Genomic DNA, 19,615 nt, shown 5'->3' with positions numbered 1-19,615 from the left:
GCTCGGGTTTTTCATTGAGCATCTTATGTCACTACACCAGACACGTGCAATAATCTAACTCATTCTACGGGAGTTGTTTGATTGAACAACATGATGATCATAAAAAATATTTTTTTTTTTGGGAGAAAGTTCTCTGTCTAGGAGTGTGGCCTATATCAGCACTCCCATGAGTCTATCTCTCTCCTTCCCATTTGAAAAGATACCTCTGCCCCCTTGTTTTGAGGAGGAGAGAGATAGACACATGGGAGTGCTGACGTAGGCCACACTCCCGAACAGAAAACTACTTCCCTTTCTTTTTTTCATTCAAAGGCCAAAAGTCCTTCATCCAAGAAAGTCTCCCTATGCAACTCAACCTAGTTTTGCCATGTGACAGCGTGGTTGAAATCTTAGCATATTGGATTTTGATCATATGTCAAATTTTGAAGTATTCTTCAATTATATTTGCACCCTCAAATTGGCCTTTTTCTCTATCATTAGCTGTTCATTTTTTTTCCGTTTGGTTTGATAGTGGATTGGGCTATATTTCCTCTTTATCAGGAGATCATCATATTTCTGATTTTTTTTTGTTGAATTAGAGTACCTTATTCTACTCTTAGCAAGGAGCGAAGGCACCAACTCACTTCTCTTTGCTCATTTTTACTATGGTATATATGGATTGCTCAATGTGATTATATTTTTTGGCGGAAAAATTGTTGGCTTGAGGAAATAATTCATGTGACTACTACTGCTCATCGAAAATTCCTAAATGGTAATATGTTACCAACTTCCACTTCAAATTATGTTTTGGATTGCAATGCACTCTCACGCGATTCAAAATGGACTCCACCACCTCAATGGTATATCAAAGTGAATTGTGATGCTAGCTTCTGCCAAGTAGCAGCCAACGGTGGCCTTGGATTTACATTTAGGAATTCTGCAGGGGCTTCTCTTCATGCTGTTTTTATGCCATGGTCATTCACATCAGTACTTTTCGATGAAACCATGTCTATTCGTTCGGCATAGTTAGAAGGTATTTCTAAAGGATATGAGCATTTGCTAGTAGAGACGGATCATAGAGATTTGGTGTCTTATCTCCAAGGTGGGTAACGTTACCCATCATTGGAAGTAAAACCTGTACTGGATGATATTCTCCATTTGTCATCCTATTTTACTTCTTGTTCGTTTTCATATGTTCCAAGGGAGGTTAATAATGTAGCTGACTCCCTGGCAAGGAAGGTGTTGTTGGTAATGTGCACAACAATCTGGCCAAATTCCAATCCATGTATCCAAGAGTTAAGTTCAATTTCATTCATGTGTAATTCACGTTGTTCTTAATAAAGTTTCTCAATGTTATCCCCCGAAAGAGAGAACATTTAATTTGCTTTCAACTATCTCTTTTAATGCTGTTGGATGGGTCTCTACCGACAGCTTCAAACTTCATACAGTAGGGAGGATAAGAGATTTATGACCCTTGATTCTCTTCGATGTGGGTGAAAAGAAACTTTCTCCAAAAACACTGAAAATAGGTGTCTACTTGTAAGATAGAGAGAGAGAGAGAGAGAGAGTCCACCATTGAAATCCAGCATGCAAGTTCTTTTTATGTGCTCTCTTGCATTACTACCACTGAACGTGTTCTCCTATAAGATTCATCCTTACTCATCAATTCAAACCAACATTTAAATTTGCTATGGCGTGTAGAAATTCACGCTGCTAGTGCATTATTAAACCAAATTCTCAGCTGCTACAAAAGAGGATGTGTATAACGAGACCAGTCTGAGAAAGAGAGACAGACACTGCCTCAAGTTAACTGTAAATAGTGCCCAAAGACCAGCACCAAAGAATCATGTAATCAGTGACAATAATCAAGCCCAAGAGCAATGATACTGGAAGACTGGCAACCCATCTCCAAGACATGGGAGTAGGATCAAGTCTGGAAAAAATAACACCATCAAAACAAAAACTAATCAATATTATATCATACAGCCCCATCTTCCCCATTGCTGTACATATACCATCTTCTCATATGAAGGATTATAAATGGATAGGAAATGTCACTCTGGCAGCTGGCTTCTGTCCATGTGAACATAAGACCCCAAAATTCAGTTCACTGATGACTGATACTAAAGTTTACGTTACATTGGTGGTCGGATGCTAATGGATTAGAAACTATTGTAATACAATTAGCAGGGCCTGATCCTGTGTGATAAATTTGGCAATGGCTGGTCTTGATAAGCCTTTGGTTAATCTCAAAGGGAAATGGTACAGCCCAACTCCATTGCAGCAAAATCAAGAAAGCTGATTGTCATTCCAGACGCAATCCGGCTACAAGCATCCCATGTTAAACACTTTTCAATGTCGGCATGCCAGTCGATGAGGCCCGAACTCAAGTACTGGTAGTGCGGATCTTGTATGTCCTGTACGTCTTCTTGCTTAGCATTTGAATCAATTGAAGGGATAAGCAATACATCACGCAGGACTGATGTACTAAGAGCGCGGACATGAGCACTTGGATGAGAAAGGCAGCGGACAGTAGCTGGTAGACGGCACTGCATGCATTTCCATCAATTGAATCACATTGAAAAATATTATAACTTAGCCTTGACATGGACCCAATTGTAACAAGTATCAGGAAGGAGTAGGGGGTGGAGGAAGGTTACCTTCAGTAGGTTTGAAAGGCCAACTGTGACTGCCAACCAGGATTCTCCCCATTCAAGCACAAGCCTAATTGCTCTAGCTGTTGCCTCCAGGAGCTGCTCATTTTTGTATAGATGGAAACAGTCTCAGAAGTAGCTATTGTAAACATGTCATCTGTAAGCTGTTTAAGCACATCCAGAATCTAACTGAAAAGTATTTTCAGTTAACCACAGACAAATGGACCGTTCAAATAACTGGATTAGAAAGGTGATTTTTAACATCATTAGCCATCAATCAAAATGAGATTGACAGGTTTCTAGGAGATAGTGTTGAGATGATACAAAAACACTAAGCACCAAGAAGAATGCAGATTGAGATGTTTTTTTCACGAGAAGAATTGACATGCACAATGTTATCACTTCATATGGAGATCTATGACATAACTAGAAAAGCTCTGAGCACAATGTTTGGACCTTATATTTGTAAAGAGGAAAAAGATGATTTTTTATTTTCTTTCAGTATTACCTCTAGCTGTGGTAAAGTGCATGCTTCCCCATCGACAAGCATTCCATTAGTGGCACGTAGAAGAAGATCAGAAGCACTCGCCAGAATTACTAATGATTCTGGGATATCATAATTTCTCATAAGCTCCACAATTAGTGTTAGTATTCTCTGGTTAATTCCCCACATCTTTTGACCATGCTCATCATTGCTAGCAATCCAAGGTTGCAATTCCCTCTCCGCCTGACATGGACAAACAGTCACTAAAGTGAGTAAACAGATGAGTGGTAGGAACATGTGTATTTATTAAAAATAACCAAAAGTATGTTTGTTGTGTGTGTGTGTTTGTGCACCAGCCTGCATTGCATGCACATGAAAGTGAGGCGAAAATCCACAAAGTTTAGCAAAACTAGGACCTGAAGAACAATAGCAGTTGATGCTTTTGTTGGAGATGCTGAAACAACATTACATAATGCATCAACTACCTGCAAATGATGCAAAAGTTGGTCAGTCAAAGAAAAGGACCAAAAAAAGAAAGAAGGAAAGAGTAAAGGGAGGTTACCATCTCAGAGAGAGTTCATTATATTTCTAATATACTTCATTAACAATAAATGACATGGTGTTTCATTTGATAACATATTCAATTAAATTATGTGTCTTATCTCTCTTTCATAGCAAGTGGCTAGCAAATTGATATTTGCATTCTTATGTGCTGGACTAATTCTGATTGGGGGGACCTCGACTTTGCAGAGAAATTCAGTGCAAGTGTAGTTCTATTAATTCCAGGAAAACCAGTTGATGTGATGCCAATTTTTTAAGAAGCTTTCAAATACATATCCACGTATTCGGTCCTTAATACATGCATAGATTGATACCAAACTTATTTTACAGTTTCCAAGTGACTGCAGGCCTCACAATAGTGAAATTAACAGCCCTTTTGAAAATTCTGACATACATTCAGGTCTATAAGACGAGAGCAAACATCAAAAGTCACTCGAATTGACTGGAAAATTAATAAACAAACTTTAAAGTCATTTTAAATCTCCAAAAGACTTCCACATCTAGGGGGATAAAATTTCTACAGGACTGCAGTCAAGATGCTTGAGAAGAACAATTTGCTTATGCTAAATAAGAAAGCAATTCGGAGTGACCAACTATGAGCAATATCTTCCATGCCAGAGACTTGGAGCTATTCTAACATAAGGTCGAGTATAGATTTCACTTTTATGCCCTAACAGCTATGAATGTATAAAGCTGCAGCTTTTTATATCTAACTACACACAAAAGAAAAATTCATGTTGACATATACAGTACTTTCTCAATCAACATCAAAGTGGTATTTTCCTCTGGACAATAAATTGTAATTCCCATGTACGCGTACATGTATACATGCTATGTGTTTCAGGTGTTTGTATTCAGATGCATCAAATATGGTTCAAGTGAAAACTAAACAAATTTGAAGTACTTCTACAAATAATTATGACAAAGGAGGTGCAAAACAAAGTACCTGTCTCCACCCCTGTTGGGCAGAAGTGCTCTCAGCACTCAGCTGTGTTTCTGGTGATGCAATCAACTTGTGCCACAGAAGTGAAACAACTGAGAAGCATAACTCCTGTTTCTCTGAAAGTACAGTGCGTAGAAGAACTCGTGCACTGCAATTAAATCCTATGTGCCTGTCCATTGTCAGGAAATTGGCCAACTCTGAAGCATCCATTGATAAACTTGCTATACATTTCCCCAAGTTATTTTCTGTAGCATCAATTGAGAGCGATGCTTTCTCACATTTAAGGAAAGTTTTGGAAGACATGGGGCCATTATTACCTACACACGAGGAGCGCTCTGGTCCAAAGCAGTTAGTGTTTGAACAATTTCCTTGATTTTTAGTAGACAAACATACAGGGGCTTCTTTCCATAATGGTGCTTGCACCAACTGAGCTTCTAGTGGTTCTGCTTTGTGGACAATGGAAGCAACAGTTTTACCATGGATGTCAATGAGGTTATAGAGTGAAGAGGCCCTAGTGAAAATTTCATTATCCCATTTGCATCGCATCAAGATAGATAAAGCATTCATGCAGGCTTTTGACCGTCTAAATAGTTCAGACACATGAGCAGCAACCATTGCTGCAGCTACTATCTCATTGGAACTGTAACTCCATGATGTGCCAACAGAAGATGGTTTCAATGAAAAAAGTGCCTCTAAAATTCCTAATATCCTACGTGTATGGTAAATGGCAGCACCAATACCATTTCGAAAATCATTTGGAGATCCATTTACTTTCATAGGCTTGGATGCAGTTAATAGCTCCTTACAATCTGAACTTTTGCCAATCTTTGAAATTAATGGGACCAACTGAAGTTCACAGGACAAAGCACAAACAGCAGCCAGAACATAAGAATCAAAAGCTGCGACAGGTCCCTGCTTTTTTACTTTCCTAGTTCTCATGTCCCTTTGCTTCTCATTTAATAACTGCCAGTCCTCAGCAACTTCATTAGGAGGATAAGTATCACTTCCTCTGGGTTTCTTGCTCCCATTGGGCTGGGCTTCATGACTGACACACACAGTTAACACAACAAACAACAGGCGCGACGCAAGCTCAATAGAGGCACATGATTCTAAGAACAATGAATGGACCATTGTACGGAGCTCAGCCACTGCAAGGTTCTTGGATGTGTACCCAACTTCAAAAATATATGTTGATTTTCTTATTAGTTCTTTTGAGGATTGAGGTGGAAATGTTCGCCGAAGAATTTCTTCCACTGTAGCAACAAATATCCTCATGAGACATGCTTCAGATGGACTTCCTCGAGGAAGATACTCTAAGACCTTAAGGAGTGGTAAGTACAGGCTCCATGACAAAACAGGAGGCTGCAGTGGTGTTGCCACTATGATTTCAGGTAGATCAACAGCTGATGAACTTAAGGGAATCAAGCCATAAGCAGCTTCCCAGATTGTACAAATTCTCCATTCTACTTCTGGGCCATGGTCACAAAACATTGATGCAACCCCTTCGGCAGTGGCCTCAATAGTTGCTTCAGCAGCAGGAACTTCTATCTGGCCATATATCACATTTTAAAATAGTCGTTAGTTACAGAAACTTTAACTTGCTAAGAAAACCTCGAAAGTAAATCATGCGACAAGTTATTCTGTTCAAGTAATTGAACTAAACAAAGTAACCATAAATTCAGTAAATGGCATCAATACAAGACGAGTAAGATGCAGGTCAAAAATTCCTGTCACCTGCTTTCTGTGGAATGAAATATAACCACCCAGAGATTCATGTTGAACTTCAACTCCTTCAGCTTGCCTTGAAGGAGGAAATAGCAGCGCAGGCTGCGAAAGTACTCGAAAAAGTAAAGCTGCAGCAGCATCTGCAGCAATACCTGTTCTCATGGACATTGCAGTCCCAATTGCCCGCAAGAAATGTAAATGCATCCAGTTCCTTGGAAGCTGCATTAAGAAAGCAACAACAATTAAAGATTGACAGGAATGCAATGTGCTGATCGGTTAAGTTCAGTGGGAGTTTCACTTTTATCTCCCAAGGGGGAAAAAGAAAGATGCGCACCTAAATGATGAAAACAATATGCAGTTCTATTAAATCAATTTGGTTCCCCTACATGAATGCTCTTCCACTGTGCCACCCCTCAAAACAATGATTTTTCAGAGTTTATGTTGACAACCAGCTAAAATGACAAATATATTAATTTCAAAGAATAAGTGTTTCCTTCACAATATTATTACTAATAGAAATCATAACAACAATAAAAATAATTATTATAATTATTTATTATTGCTTTACGTCATTGTTGTCTATTTTTCATTCATGTTTATCAGTATTTCAACTTATAATATTAAAATCATAGAATTTCATAAAAGATTTCAAGAATTTTACAATGAAATTTAACAAAATTATGTTTTCAATAACATATTCATAAAATTCATCTAATCAAGATTTTGGTTGGAAGTAGGAATTTTGAAATATTTCATTTTGTCCCAAGACCCATATTCCAAAACTTGAACCAATTTAAAACCTTGGCAGTGATGACAAGACAATCACAGATCATTACCAAAACTGTGGTGGCCAAGATAAGAAGTACCATAAGTAGTCATCTTAGTTTTTGTGTGACAACAGAATGACAGATTATGGGGGAAATGCTGTAAGGGTATGATTTGCAGATGCCTCTAAGAAAAGAAAGTTTTTAAAATACAAGGGATCAAGGTTTTATCTCTAAAGAAAAAAATAAACAAAATAAGGGAAAATTACACTGCCACACCCTGAGGTTTATACTAAATACAGAGCGACCCCCTGTGTTTTGAAAATATACTGCCGCACCCCTTGAGTGGACGGTGTTAAATAATACAATGTAAAATGCCAACTTTACCCTCTTCTAATATCCTGTTAATTAATACTCAATGGGAAATGTCAACTTTGCCCTCTTCTAAGATTATAAACCATAAACCTATTCAATTCCCTATTCTCTGGCTTGTTCTCCTCCTTTGCTGCCGTCGTTGATTTCATCGCCGCCATTCCGGCCAACCCAGCAGCTCCAGCTTCTTCCATGATTTGTTAGGTCTTGAGTGGTGAAGTTCCCAGCAGTCGAATTCACCAAACAGGAGACCAAAAGAATTACAGTTCCATGTGCAAATTTGCATCCATAAGCCAAAATGAAATGCCATTCGTCACTCCGAGACCAAAAGAATTACAGTTCTATGTGCGCTTTAAAGGAATCCCCACCTGGGTTTCTTTTGCTTGCTTGGAATGATGTTCCCCTTCTTACATTTTCGTCATGGCACTGCTGGGTTTTAACCTTAATATAGATTGCTTGTTTGCAGATTCCACCTGTGTTTTTTGGTTCCTCTAGTGTGGAAGTTTCTAACTTTCAGCAAAAATCTGCCATTCCTGTTCTTAGGAGAAGGATTTGTTCTTGCTAAAGAGCTTGATCTGAACAATTATTTGTGATTCTTGGCATAGTTTCATTTTTCCTTTTTTTTTTTTTTTTCTGAGTTTCCCTACAGGTTTGAGTAGGAAGAAGTAAAAAGAGAAGTGGGGGGAAAATGAATGTCTTCTTAGTCATCTGTAAATAATTTTGAATCTTTGGTTACTTTCTTTGTGAAATGAACTTAGTCTTCTTCTCTTCGGGGAAAAAAGAATGTCTTCTTTAGTCATCTGTAAATATAGCCCCTTTGTGTCTACTATGCTTGCCATGCCTTTGATGGGGTTATTTATCAATTGGAGTTGAGATTCATCGATATTAGAGCTTGCGACATTAATATTCTGGAAATTTTTTTCTGGCAGATCGACATCAAGTTAGTTGACATCCAGCCAGAAGTTTTTGATTCCCTTTTGAGGGTTTGTTCACTCATGGTAAGGCCATTCAATCTAAAATTTTGGATCCAATCAGAGCTTCAGATTTTCCTAGTTGGTTTTCTCCCATTCTGCTGGGTGATACTCTGCTTCTAATGATTTTTCAGAATTGAAGATTCTAAAATTAATTGGGATCTACCCGATAGATCCCTCTGATATTGCACTCAAACGCAACCCCTGATCACCGCCTCCTATAGCCGCTGCGCCCAAATGCGACCCTTGTGCCTTCCTGTTGCGGCCTCTCTGTCGCAGGTAAGTTCGAGTAGCAGGGGAAGGGAAGGAGAAGGGGAAGGGGGTGTGAAGTTTGGACTTCCCTAAGGGCAAAATGGTAAGCTCACACCCCATTAAGGGTATATTTTTCATTTTAAGGCATAAATGGCCAACACATCAGCAACTAACGGAAATTCTCTAACGGATGGGGGCTGAGTGTAACAAGTACCTTAAACTCGGGGGTGCTGGGTTTATATTTTCAAAATACAGGGGGTCGCTCTGTATTTAATACAAACCTCAGGGGGTGGCAGTGTAATTTTCCCAAAAAATAATGGTTATGAAGCTGTAAATTATACATATTAAAACATACAAAGCTTTAAGAATTAAAATCAGTTATTCAATGTTTCCACACACACAATACACACAAAACATCCCCACCTACCCACCTATCCCAGAGGCATATGCTAAATGTCATTGAGAGAGACCAAGAATACTGCCTAAATTGGCTGAAAAAATGGTCAATAAACTAATTCTTCAATTTGATGATAGACCTGAGTTCAAAATATATTCAAATTCTAGTGCAGAACCTACAAACAAAGGTATGACCAAAATGGTGGAGAAAATAAATATCGTAAGCCTTGGGATACTACTTACCCTCATGCCACCAGATGCATAATCTTCGGCTGCTCGGAGCAGTTCCACAAGCTGCACAGCAGCATCAAGTGCATCTGGAGCCCATGATGGTGGAGCTTCAAGAAGTCCAAGTAGAAGTCTTTGGGTGGCACTTGGAGTGGCAATGGCATAATATCTAAAAACAAAGAAAGAAACTACATGAATATTTTCCAAGGAAGCTCAGTGAAAGCAAATGGAAGGTATCAAGTAGAAAAGGAAGAAGAGAGAATCCAAACTACCCAAGTAAATCGTTAACAGAAGGTACATATATTCACCGATGAAATAAGCGTGCATATGGCTCAAGAGCTGGCAACCCAGCAACTAGATGCTCATCTAAAGCTGTTGTTGGAGGAGGAAGCAAAAGTGCAGGTACAGCAGCAGCAGTTAGAGTGGGAGTCTCATACCGTGCAACTTCCTCATCGCATACACTTAGTATAACAGCAGCACCATTAGCAACAGCCCATCTGGGAGTCGATGGCAGAAGCTGGGGATGCTTCCCAGATCCACGCCCAGAAGCTAATCACAAAAATAAGTAAGTCACAAGTGAGCCCTGGTTTACCCTTTAATTTTTAAAACTTAAAATATAGAACAATTCTTATAGACAATGTTCAAGAAGTGTAAATTTATCCACGCATAAAAACATGGAGAAGCTTAAGATTCGAAGCAGTCACAAAATAGCTTTGGCCTTTACTTAAAGTTATGCCAAATTCTTGGAATGGACTAACAAAAAATAACTGAAATAGTTACTATAAGAAAGAAATCCAACATTATTCGCTCCATTGTACCATCAATCAAACCAACTGTCTTTCTATCAGTAATGTAGAATTTCAGTGAGGCCATGCAAAGTAGTTATATCAAGTTTGAGGTTATAAATGTCAGTTACCCAGGGGAGCCCAACTGAGGATCCCACTTCAGCTGTTAAACTTGCAGGTTGATACATAAGAGGAAGACTGTTCAATCTCAGAAATTTCTTCATGAACCTTCAACAAACACCTAGGGGACACCATTTCACAACACAACTACCAAAAAAAAACTATGACCACTTGAGATACTTGTATTTAGTATCATGCAATGGCATTGACTCCATAAAGCAACTGTAAATTTGAGATTATAGACTCATAATAAAAAAAGGATATATTATATTTCACAAAGTCCTGAAAAACATGCACCACTGGAGCAGAGATTACACAGAAGCAGTAGTAAATAGTGGCCAGGTGGTAAACATGGCATATATCTCAGAATAGTAGACACAAAAAGGGATTCCGGCACCATGGAACTACTTCTTTATCATATGTGACACAGACATTGAAATGATCCAGGTGGTCACAGATGCAAATGAATTCAACACATTTTCATGTTTGGAAAATACTTTCTCCGACAAACAGATTTTCAGTGAAAATTTTCTAAATTTTCATAAGGTCTGGTAACTTAAAGAGATACCGAGTGAATAGTACAAACCGCATTTACATGAGCTCAGAGCATTAAGTTCTACTTACTACTCAATCTTTAATCCATTTTAAGGGGTTACTGGAATGTAAGTTCTGCAAAACATTCTGCAGATCAAGACCTTTTGGAAGAAAAATATAAAATAAAATATCTGCCAAATTGAGAAAGTGCGAAAAAAAATTAACACTAGCCAGATTTGCATGCCATATTACATCACTAGTGACAAAAGAGATACTTCACTAACCAGTTGTAGGTGGTTTCAGTTCTCCTCCAGCTGCATATTTACCCATGACCCCACCACACCTGTTAAAGGGCAGAAGGCTTTATTAGCTTGTTAAGTAGAGGATCTTACCCTAAAACTCTTTCCTGAAATTCAGATCGACAAAATTAATCAAGAAAAAGATATGCATCCCAGTGCACAAGGTTCCTGCTACTGCAGGCTCTGGGAGGGGCAAATGTACACAGCCTTACCCCCTGCTTCACAGGAGAGGCTGTTTCCAAATTAAGAAAAAGATATCCAATAAGAAATTGATTACCTTTACTTACATACATCTAAATCCCAAGTCTTTTCCGTACAAAAGAGATTGCAAATCCATAAATTTACTACCAAAGAAACTAACTGGACTAATTAAATCATGACGTACCAAAAAAAATAAACAAAACAAAACAAAACAAAAACTTAAAATTAAAGGTGAAACCAGAAAGACACTAAATTGCTTCATCACAAATGAGCGGATATCATCTTAAGTGATAAGGGATAAAACTCTAAAATTGTTTTCAAACACATAAATATTATAAGAAGATTTTAGTACAAGTAGAGCATTGCCATTTCATGTATCACACAGAATGAAGCCAAATTACATATAGAAACCACAAGGTATGAAGCCTAGAGACAGCCAAAAAACAGAACAAGAAGTGAGTGAGCAAGCTAAACCCAACAACAACATAGCCTTATCCCAACTAAACTAATGAAATCAAAATTCCCTCAAGAAAATTTTGAGTCAAATTTTTCTATTTCCTTCGACGGAGAAATTGTAATTATACGCACTTTGGAAGTGTAACTCAACATATTACTGGGAATTTTGAACATTTCATGTGTATCTTTTTTTCTTAGCAGAATGCCTGTTTCTGTCGAAGTGGCCAAGAGCCCCTAAACTATACAATTTTTTCCCCCTTATGTAACTCACACCATTTTGACTATAGGAATTAATTTGATTACCAACTTTCCCATTTTGACTGATAGCCTTTTAAGTGAAACAATTTTCCACAAAAATTGAGAAATGGCATTTCTAAATGATTTAAACCATTCTAAATCAATCAATATATATATATATATATTAAGGGATTGTGGAGGATTAAAATCTAAACACAAAATTTTTGGTGTTTCTGAGCTCAACACAAGGTAAGCACCAAATCTACTTTTTCTTTTCTAATTATTTAGAAATCAAGAAATTCAGTCACAAATGCATGAATTAAGAAAAATTCATGCATTTTGCACAAGTTTTAAGACTGGCAAGTTGATTATGCAATAAAAAGGGAAATTCTAAGGAAAAACTGATTTTTTTTTCTAGAAAGAATTAAAGAGGTCATATATTGATCAAAATGCTTAGTGGATAATGAGGACAGCTAAGATTTATTTGCACTGAAATAATGAAGCCATTAAACTATCAGAAGTTTTTAGTGTACCATGAAGTCTGCAACATGTCTGACCTCCCAATCTTATCTTGCTCTGTGGAATAAGAGGCACCGATAACCTCTCTTGCTAGGATTTTATTCTATTTATCTTTTACACACACACAAAAAAAAAAAGATCATGATCGTCCTTCTATTTTCCACTTTGGTAGAAACATAAGTCATCTTCTGCTTTTATTTTTCTGAAGTTGAAACCCTTAGCAGGGACAGATCCCAGTACTAGACGTCCAGAAATCTGATCTCCATTACAGAGAGACTATGAACAATGAGAGAAGGGGTACGGACTCTGCACTAGCATAGACAATAAAGAACATGTCTGGACCAACACCAAAGCCAAGTAGCATGTGATAACAGCGGAGGTCAATAGACTGTTAGACAAAGTAAAGACAAGGTGCCTACAGGGATGATTTTCAACATCAAGCTGTCATACTTAGAGATAAATAGGGTGAAGCCATATCCTCTATAGGACGCTTCCTGAACACCTTTAAACCATAAGCATCTGATCTAGACATGCAGTTGATGGACTTCTTCCAGTTGTCGGCTGGGGAAGTAAATACTTTTAAGTTTGGAGGGAGATATAAATGCTTTCTGTGAAAAGTTCTTCCACATTGAAAGTACTTAGCTTGCCTTGAAGCGAGGACAGAAAGATGGGTGGGCTATTTCCATGAATTCCGTGAAGTGCACTTTTTTTTGGCAGAACCTAGATGTTGGAATTTCGACAATTTATTGAGAATCCAAGATAAGTTATTTATATGAATCAGCAGTGGGTACAAGTTTATCAGCCAGAGAGGCATTGTAACATTTGTAACAGAAAAGAAGGTAAAGGAAGTGTAGCAGACAACATTAAATACCAGTAATCGAGCAAAGAGGAAAAAAGTTAGATGAAAACCAGATCCCTCTTTCTAATTTCTAGAATTCTATTGCATAAAACTAATTATGAAACAAAGTGTTAGACTCAAACAACCAAAGAAGACTAAGTACATAGTCGGTAAACCTTTTGGGATTGGTGTGTGGTTTGTGTGATATCACTATCAAAAAAAAATGTTATGCTGTGTGCTTTGGGTGCGTGGGTTTAGTCACACATCGGTTGTGTGAGTGTTGTGTGTGTTATTTATATCCGCCATTCTACGGTCCTAAAAGTCGGTTAACCTTTTGGGATTGGTGTGTGGTTTGTGTGATATCACTATTAAAACAGACGACTAGGTACATAATAGTAACTAATGGTGCTCTGTTCTGGCAGCAAGATAGCTGCTAACAAACCTTCTACAACTCTCTCTCAATCCTGATTGATTATTCACTAAATCTGTTTCTAATCTTCCACAGGACCAAGGTTTGAGATTTCAACAAGATAGATCATTTTGACCCACATCGAAATTGAAATATTTCCTCGAAATGGCTGAAATCTGGTTGAAAGTTGGTAAAATTTTGGAAAATAAAGAGAAACGAGGGAAATTTTGGGAAATACTTTGAACTTTTCACTAAACCTCAGGGGATGCTTATTTAAGCATAAATACAGATGTATTAGATGTTTAAAAAATACCCAAATCCGATTTTGGTTTGGGACCCTAATATAACACAAGTTCCCTCCCCTCCCACCCCCTTTCACCATAAAAGTTATTGTGCACATAATTAACATGCTAACATCAAGTAAGTTATTCATACTAACGTCTATACATTTTCATGAGCAAACAGAGCCTAATGTGGTTAACATAATTATATGAGTCTAACAAAGTAATGTAGACCAGTCACATGTGATAACCAGTCCACAAGAGGATCCTTTAGGTCCAGCAACAGTAAATACTTCAATCAGTTCTAAGATTTGTAGGAAATTTCAGAACAATAGAATAAAGAAACAAGAAATCGAAGAAGCGAAAGAAGAAGATAGGGTAGTCTCTCTCAGTCTCGGGTCTCTCACCCACGGCTCACCAATGTCATCTCACCATACTCTCTCACAGAGCACAAAGCTATGTTTTTTTTTTCTCAATCTCATTAATCAAATTCGTGTACAAGGGCTGTAGCCCCTTACAAACTTATGTAGAAGACTCAAAAACAGACTCAAATACTAAAAAAGAAAGGCCTAACACAATCCTTAACTAATAAGCCTTAACTAATAAGGTAACATAAACTGACTAAGAAACTATAATAATGACAGAAATTGACTCAAAACAATACTCTAACTTAACTAATAAAGTAAATCTCGTTTCCTACTATCTATCCATATTTTAGGCCCATTAAAGTGGCCTATTACAAAGAAAACCCATGGGATCAAAGGTCCAACACCTATATAACCCAACCCAAGGCTTATTTCCAATAAAATAAGATCTATAGGTGACTTATCTGCATCACAGAGCCAATTCAACCTAATTTTTTTTTTTAGATGATGGGTTTCAAGAAAGTTGGGTTAACACCAACAAATTTTCTCAGTATGATCTGAATCTCATCATGGAAGCATTCAAAGTTTCAAGCATTACTCAAATCTAGAAAAAAAAAAATTTAACCAAGAAGATGTATTTTAGGGACTTACTGCTTTCTTGAAATTTCAACACAAATGTGTGGAGAGATCCTTGAATCTACTTCCAATATTGTCAGGAGAGTTCAGATGAGTTTGAGAGATGTTTGAATCTCCAAAAAATTTTAAGTTCTTGAACAAATATGAAGCATTCTAGCAATTTTGGCTCATTTTCCCAATTTTGATCATTTCAACTTGAAATTTGATATTTTATATAGAGGACTGTAACATTTCAATTATTTCAACTGAAAATTCATTTTTTCAATAATTTCATGTAGCTAAATCAATGAAATATCATAATTTTTGTATAGTCCAATGTGATTCCTTTTTGAGGTCCAGGGAAACTGAAATATTTTGCATATTTAGACACATTTCAATCAAAATTCCAAAACTTATGTAGGAAAAAATGCCCCAAATAGACCAGTTTCCCAGTAGAAAAAGAATCCATTAGGCTTGCTGCAACAGGGTTCTTTAAATTTGGTGGGAAGGGGGGAAGTGCAAAGTGTTTCAAATTTGGTGGAAACAGAGAAGTGCAAAGAGTTTTAGAAACTATTCAAATCTTCTTCTTTCTATCTGAAAATCGTAGGAGCACCTCATCGCACCAAAACAATCCTAACTGACTCAATTTGGAACTAAAAGAAGAACAGAACATCTGGCAGTACAACATAGTAGGACTCGAACTTACTATTTCTCCCTTAAATTGAGCTGGTTGACTAGGCTGCTTGATTTGGACGATGTGGACTAAAAGAGACACAAATTGTGCCAATTTGGAATGTCAAATTGAATTGATAGAACCCATACTCTGTTTTTTGTTTCTAAAACAGGATGACAGTTTTAAAAAACATTATCAAATGATCCCTTAAGTTTTATTTATGCCTAAAAATCATCAAAAAAAATCATGATTAAATAGATTCCTTTTTCATGATAACAAAAGATGTACTCGCATAAATTTGCATATGCAATAAGCATGTTTCTTCACTTAAGTATACTCAGTTGTAGCACTAGGAAAACAAAAATAGAATACAGGTGCATCAATAGATGTGTCATATATGGTGTTTCTTATCATAGAATCATTTCTTTTTCCTTTTTCTCTTCAGAGAACCTACATAATTGTTCAGGAAACTCAAATCCCATTGCACCATTGGTTAGAAACCAGCTTCTTAACAAACTGAATATTGTAGGAATTTCAACATCCCCTCAGTAATCCATACACCTTCTAGGTAGTCCATGCTTTTTATTCCCCCGCTTGACAAAGACTGTTTGGTCTGAAACTTGATATGTGAGCAGGGGACCTTGGTCTACCACGTGACAAATATAACTGTGTGGACCACAAATTTCCCCGCACTCGTTGAAGCAGGAACCCTGCACCTTGTTTTGATCTATCTTGCACATGTATGACAGTATGATGTTTTTTTAACCAACAGGTTCAAATAGCAAATTGCAACTTATGTATCATTACAGAAATACAACATTCACTACATAATAGATTTAAAATACATGACCACACCATAGTTCATAATAATAATAATAATAATAATAATAAAAACTATACATTCACTTACCAACGGAAATAATCACTTCTAATACCCAGAGGTGCAGCAAGCAATATATCAGCAATCCAGGGAGACAACGGCCGGATAGGTTTTTTCTCATGTTGCTGCAAAGATGAATAAGAGGCTTCCCTCCCAGAAGAGTTACTTGTCGTGGCATGGCTGCCACTACTGCTTCTCTCTGCTTCACTGTTCTGATTTTCAACTTTGTAAATTGGCCGATTATAGTGAGTTAATACCCGTAAAATTTCTCCACATGCCAGAGCCCATTGTTCAGAATATCCATTCTGTAATTCAAGAATGTGTTATGGATAAATGCTTGTTCTTCACTATTAACTATATGCGCTTTATGCAAGAGAGAGGGGGAGAGAGAGAGATCACAACACTGGGATATAAAGCATAAACTTGCAACTCCCAGAGAGTAAGTTTCAATTACAGAACAATAAAGCCCACACAATATTATCAGAATCAAATCTTGGTAAGAAATTATTAAACTTTCTTTGTTCTGGTAGTTCCATACCTCACTGCTTGGGCACATCAAAGAAATGAAAGAACTAAATAGAGGACTATGCTTGTCGTACACCAATGTACCATCAATTATACAGGAAATAATTGGATGGACAACAGCATGCCCATGTTCTGGATGATGGAGCACAAACATTGCTGCAAAAAGGCAAAATTTGAAAGGTTATTATGCTTCCCCTAGCAACAATTTGAAAAAAAAAAAAGGAATTTCAATTCATATGAATAATCTGGTATTGTGGGATATCAGAAGAAGGTTCTAATACCCAAAACATCATCAAGAAGGCATTTTTCCTTGGATGGATAATGACTCTGGATTATCTGTCAAAGGGAGAATTTTAGCAGTTAAAAACTTCTCATGGGAGCCTTTCATATAACAATCTTTGAACTTTACAATAACTATAAATCAGATCAATATTAGCCATCCAACACAAAACAGATGATGGCAGTAACAACATACCTCGGCAATGTCTTCAGGAAACCTTTCTGATGTGAATTGACCAAAATAATCAACATAAGCAGTAATTTGAACCTAAATGAAATGTCAGATGCATGTGTGTCAATCAAGTAGAAGAGATGAGCAAAAATTAGCAATTTGAAAAAGACGATCAGCATTCAAAACTTAGCCAGCACATTAAAATAAAATATTATAAAGCACATGCATATTTTAACTTCGCCAAGTAAATGACATATATAAGGGCCACTACAACTGATATCCATATGGTTGAAGTTATACCTTAAAATTCTATTAGTGAGAAATTTCAGTAAATGGAAATGATAGATTAGGCAAAAGTTTTTCTACTCTGCAGAGCAGAGGAGGTCAGGAGTAATCAAGGGTCATAAATCCCCCCCCCCTTTGTTTGTAGTGCTTGAAATGCCCCTACCCAAGAATCTGATGGACTGCCTTTTTGCTCCGCTGACCAGAGAACCTCAACCCTAAAAGTAAATTGTCTCATCTTTTATAGAATTTCTTTCAAAACTGTCCAACCACCAGTTTTCCTTTCATCAAAAAGGCTATGCAACTGCCATCCAAGCAAGCCTCAGATCAAATGATACACTGTTACCTGAGGGAGAGGGTTTCCCATGCCGCTCATGTGAGGGGAATCTCCCATGCCACACCAATCATGGCAGGAAAGCTCCTCTCCACTCCCCCTCTCCTGGTGTGAGGTGCAATTGCTGAATAATATCATAAAATTTTCAGGAATACACGTGATTGTTAATATACATTCTCAGACTATTTAAAAAGAAAAATCAGCCCAAATCACTAAGCTTCATCCTTAATTCTCGGGGTCCACTAGGCAAATCAAGTTTCCCATTTCAATCTATCTAAGGTCATGGGCTCCAAGAAAAATAAAAATGAAAGACAAGGATAAAGCCTCAAAATATCAAATAGAAAAGACAAGGATTCAAATGACCTCAAGAATGAGATCAAGCAAGAGAAGGTTCCATGCCTCCTCACAAACAAGCTCAAGTATTGAGTTCATAAGAAGTTCAAGAAAGCTAAGAGAGAAAGTGTCACAGATCCACACTGGACATTTTATTTGACCTACACATTGTAGCTACCAATGACTCGTGACAAAAGAATGGCTCCAGAGAATGGCATCATATCTCTACCTCTGCTCTAAACTCTGTTGTCTTTACTTTGATAGTGTTCTAGGGACACAGTTCCCTCCTTTTTCATTTATTCACAAGTCCTAGCTCCATTATTTATCACCAAGCAAGCTTCAATATTCATGGGAAATACAGAAATCATATGAAACCTTTCCGTATACGACAAAATACAACATGTATTGTTTATTTAGTTGATTCTATTCCATGAACATAATGTAGCTTTCACTTAAGATGTAATGAAATCCTTAGTAAACTTGAATTTCCCTGGCTAAATATCAGTAAGATCTGAATAATTGACGTCGTACCTATTTCATCAGTTGAAGCTAGCAATAAACCAAGGAGAAAACAAACAACAACTAATAACTCCTCCATCAACAGATTGAAGTTAATATGGCTAAATGGAAGAAAAAAGAATATGGATGGTTCAGCAAAAACCTGCCGCTGTTGAGCATCTTGGGGCAAGGGCCAGAACAACGAGGAGAACTGAAGATGATCGATCCAACTTTCGCTTGTGATCACCATAGTAATTTCTATGAGAGAAAAATCTCTACGCTTATAATAAGTATCAACGCTAAAGAACCAAAGCACGCTATAGTCTCCGGCAGTGATCAATCAAGAGTCATGATATCTGACGTTCGAAGCAGAGAACCTCTCCACCTCTTTGAAAAAAATAATTTACGACTGGAGAATCACTCTGAAGTATAGATGAACTTCCGTCTGTTAGTCCTACAGTTCTTATTACTGCCATCTTAAAATTATCTGAACCGACGAAGAAAGTATACAAAAGAAAATTCTCAGCACAAAATTCCTACACAAAAAAAAGCACAAGGCAACCCCCCACAAAAAAAAAAAAAAAAAAAGAGAAACAAAGCGGTTAAAGCTTAGATTAAATTCAACAAAAACAAGATAAATTTTAATATCTGGGA

The 19,615-nt window shown here is 37.2% G+C and overlaps 1 protein-coding gene across 1 annotated transcript; it reads right to left on the bottom strand.

Moving 5' to 3' along the window:
- Positions 1 to 1,950: 1,950 nt before the first annotated feature.
- Positions 1,951 to 19,411, bottom strand: LOC122669662 (protein GIGANTEA). Its single transcript, XM_043866482.1, has 14 exons — positions 19,125 to 19,411; positions 17,539 to 17,610; positions 17,345 to 17,399; positions 17,077 to 17,219; positions 16,569 to 16,843; positions 11,050 to 11,108; positions 9,635 to 9,875; positions 9,342 to 9,495; positions 6,353 to 6,562; positions 4,622 to 6,166; positions 3,531 to 3,599; positions 3,139 to 3,357; positions 2,637 to 2,729; positions 1,951 to 2,525 (listed from the first exon to the last, which is right to left on the bottom strand). The coding sequence occupies exons 1-14, from the start codon at positions 19,209 to 19,211 to the stop codon at positions 2,226 to 2,228; spliced, it is 3,522 nt and encodes a 1,173-aa protein (XP_043722417.1). The 5' UTR covers positions 19,212 to 19,411; the 3' UTR covers positions 1,951 to 2,225.
- Positions 19,412 to 19,615: the final 204 nt, after the last annotated feature.

This window comes from Telopea speciosissima, chromosome 7, assembly GCF_018873765.1.
Source record: "Telopea speciosissima isolate NSW1024214 ecotype Mountain lineage chromosome 7, Tspe_v1, whole genome shotgun sequence".
In the NCBI taxonomy this organism is placed as follows: domain Eukaryota; kingdom Viridiplantae; phylum Streptophyta; class Magnoliopsida; order Proteales; family Proteaceae; genus Telopea; species Telopea speciosissima.
The sequence above is the reverse complement of the archived record's forward strand: the minus strand, read 5'-3'. Positions and strand labels throughout refer to the sequence as shown.

What these genes read in the sequence shown, in the direction of transcription:
- LOC122669662 (XM_043866482.1), bottom strand. Translation starts at nt 19,211, where the DNA reads ATGGTGATCACAAGCGAAAGTTGGATCGATCATCTTCAGTTCTCCTCG. An exon ending in TGATGTGCCCAAGCAGTGAG is followed by an intron (nt 16,844 to 17,076) that starts GTATGGAACTAC and finishes CTTGAATTACAG; the next exon opens with AATGGATATTCTGAACAATG. An exon ending in ATGCATCTGGTGGCATGAGG is followed by an intron (nt 6,563 to 9,341) that starts GTAAGTAGTATC and finishes TTCTTAATGCAG; the next exon opens with CTTCCAAGGAACTGGATGCA.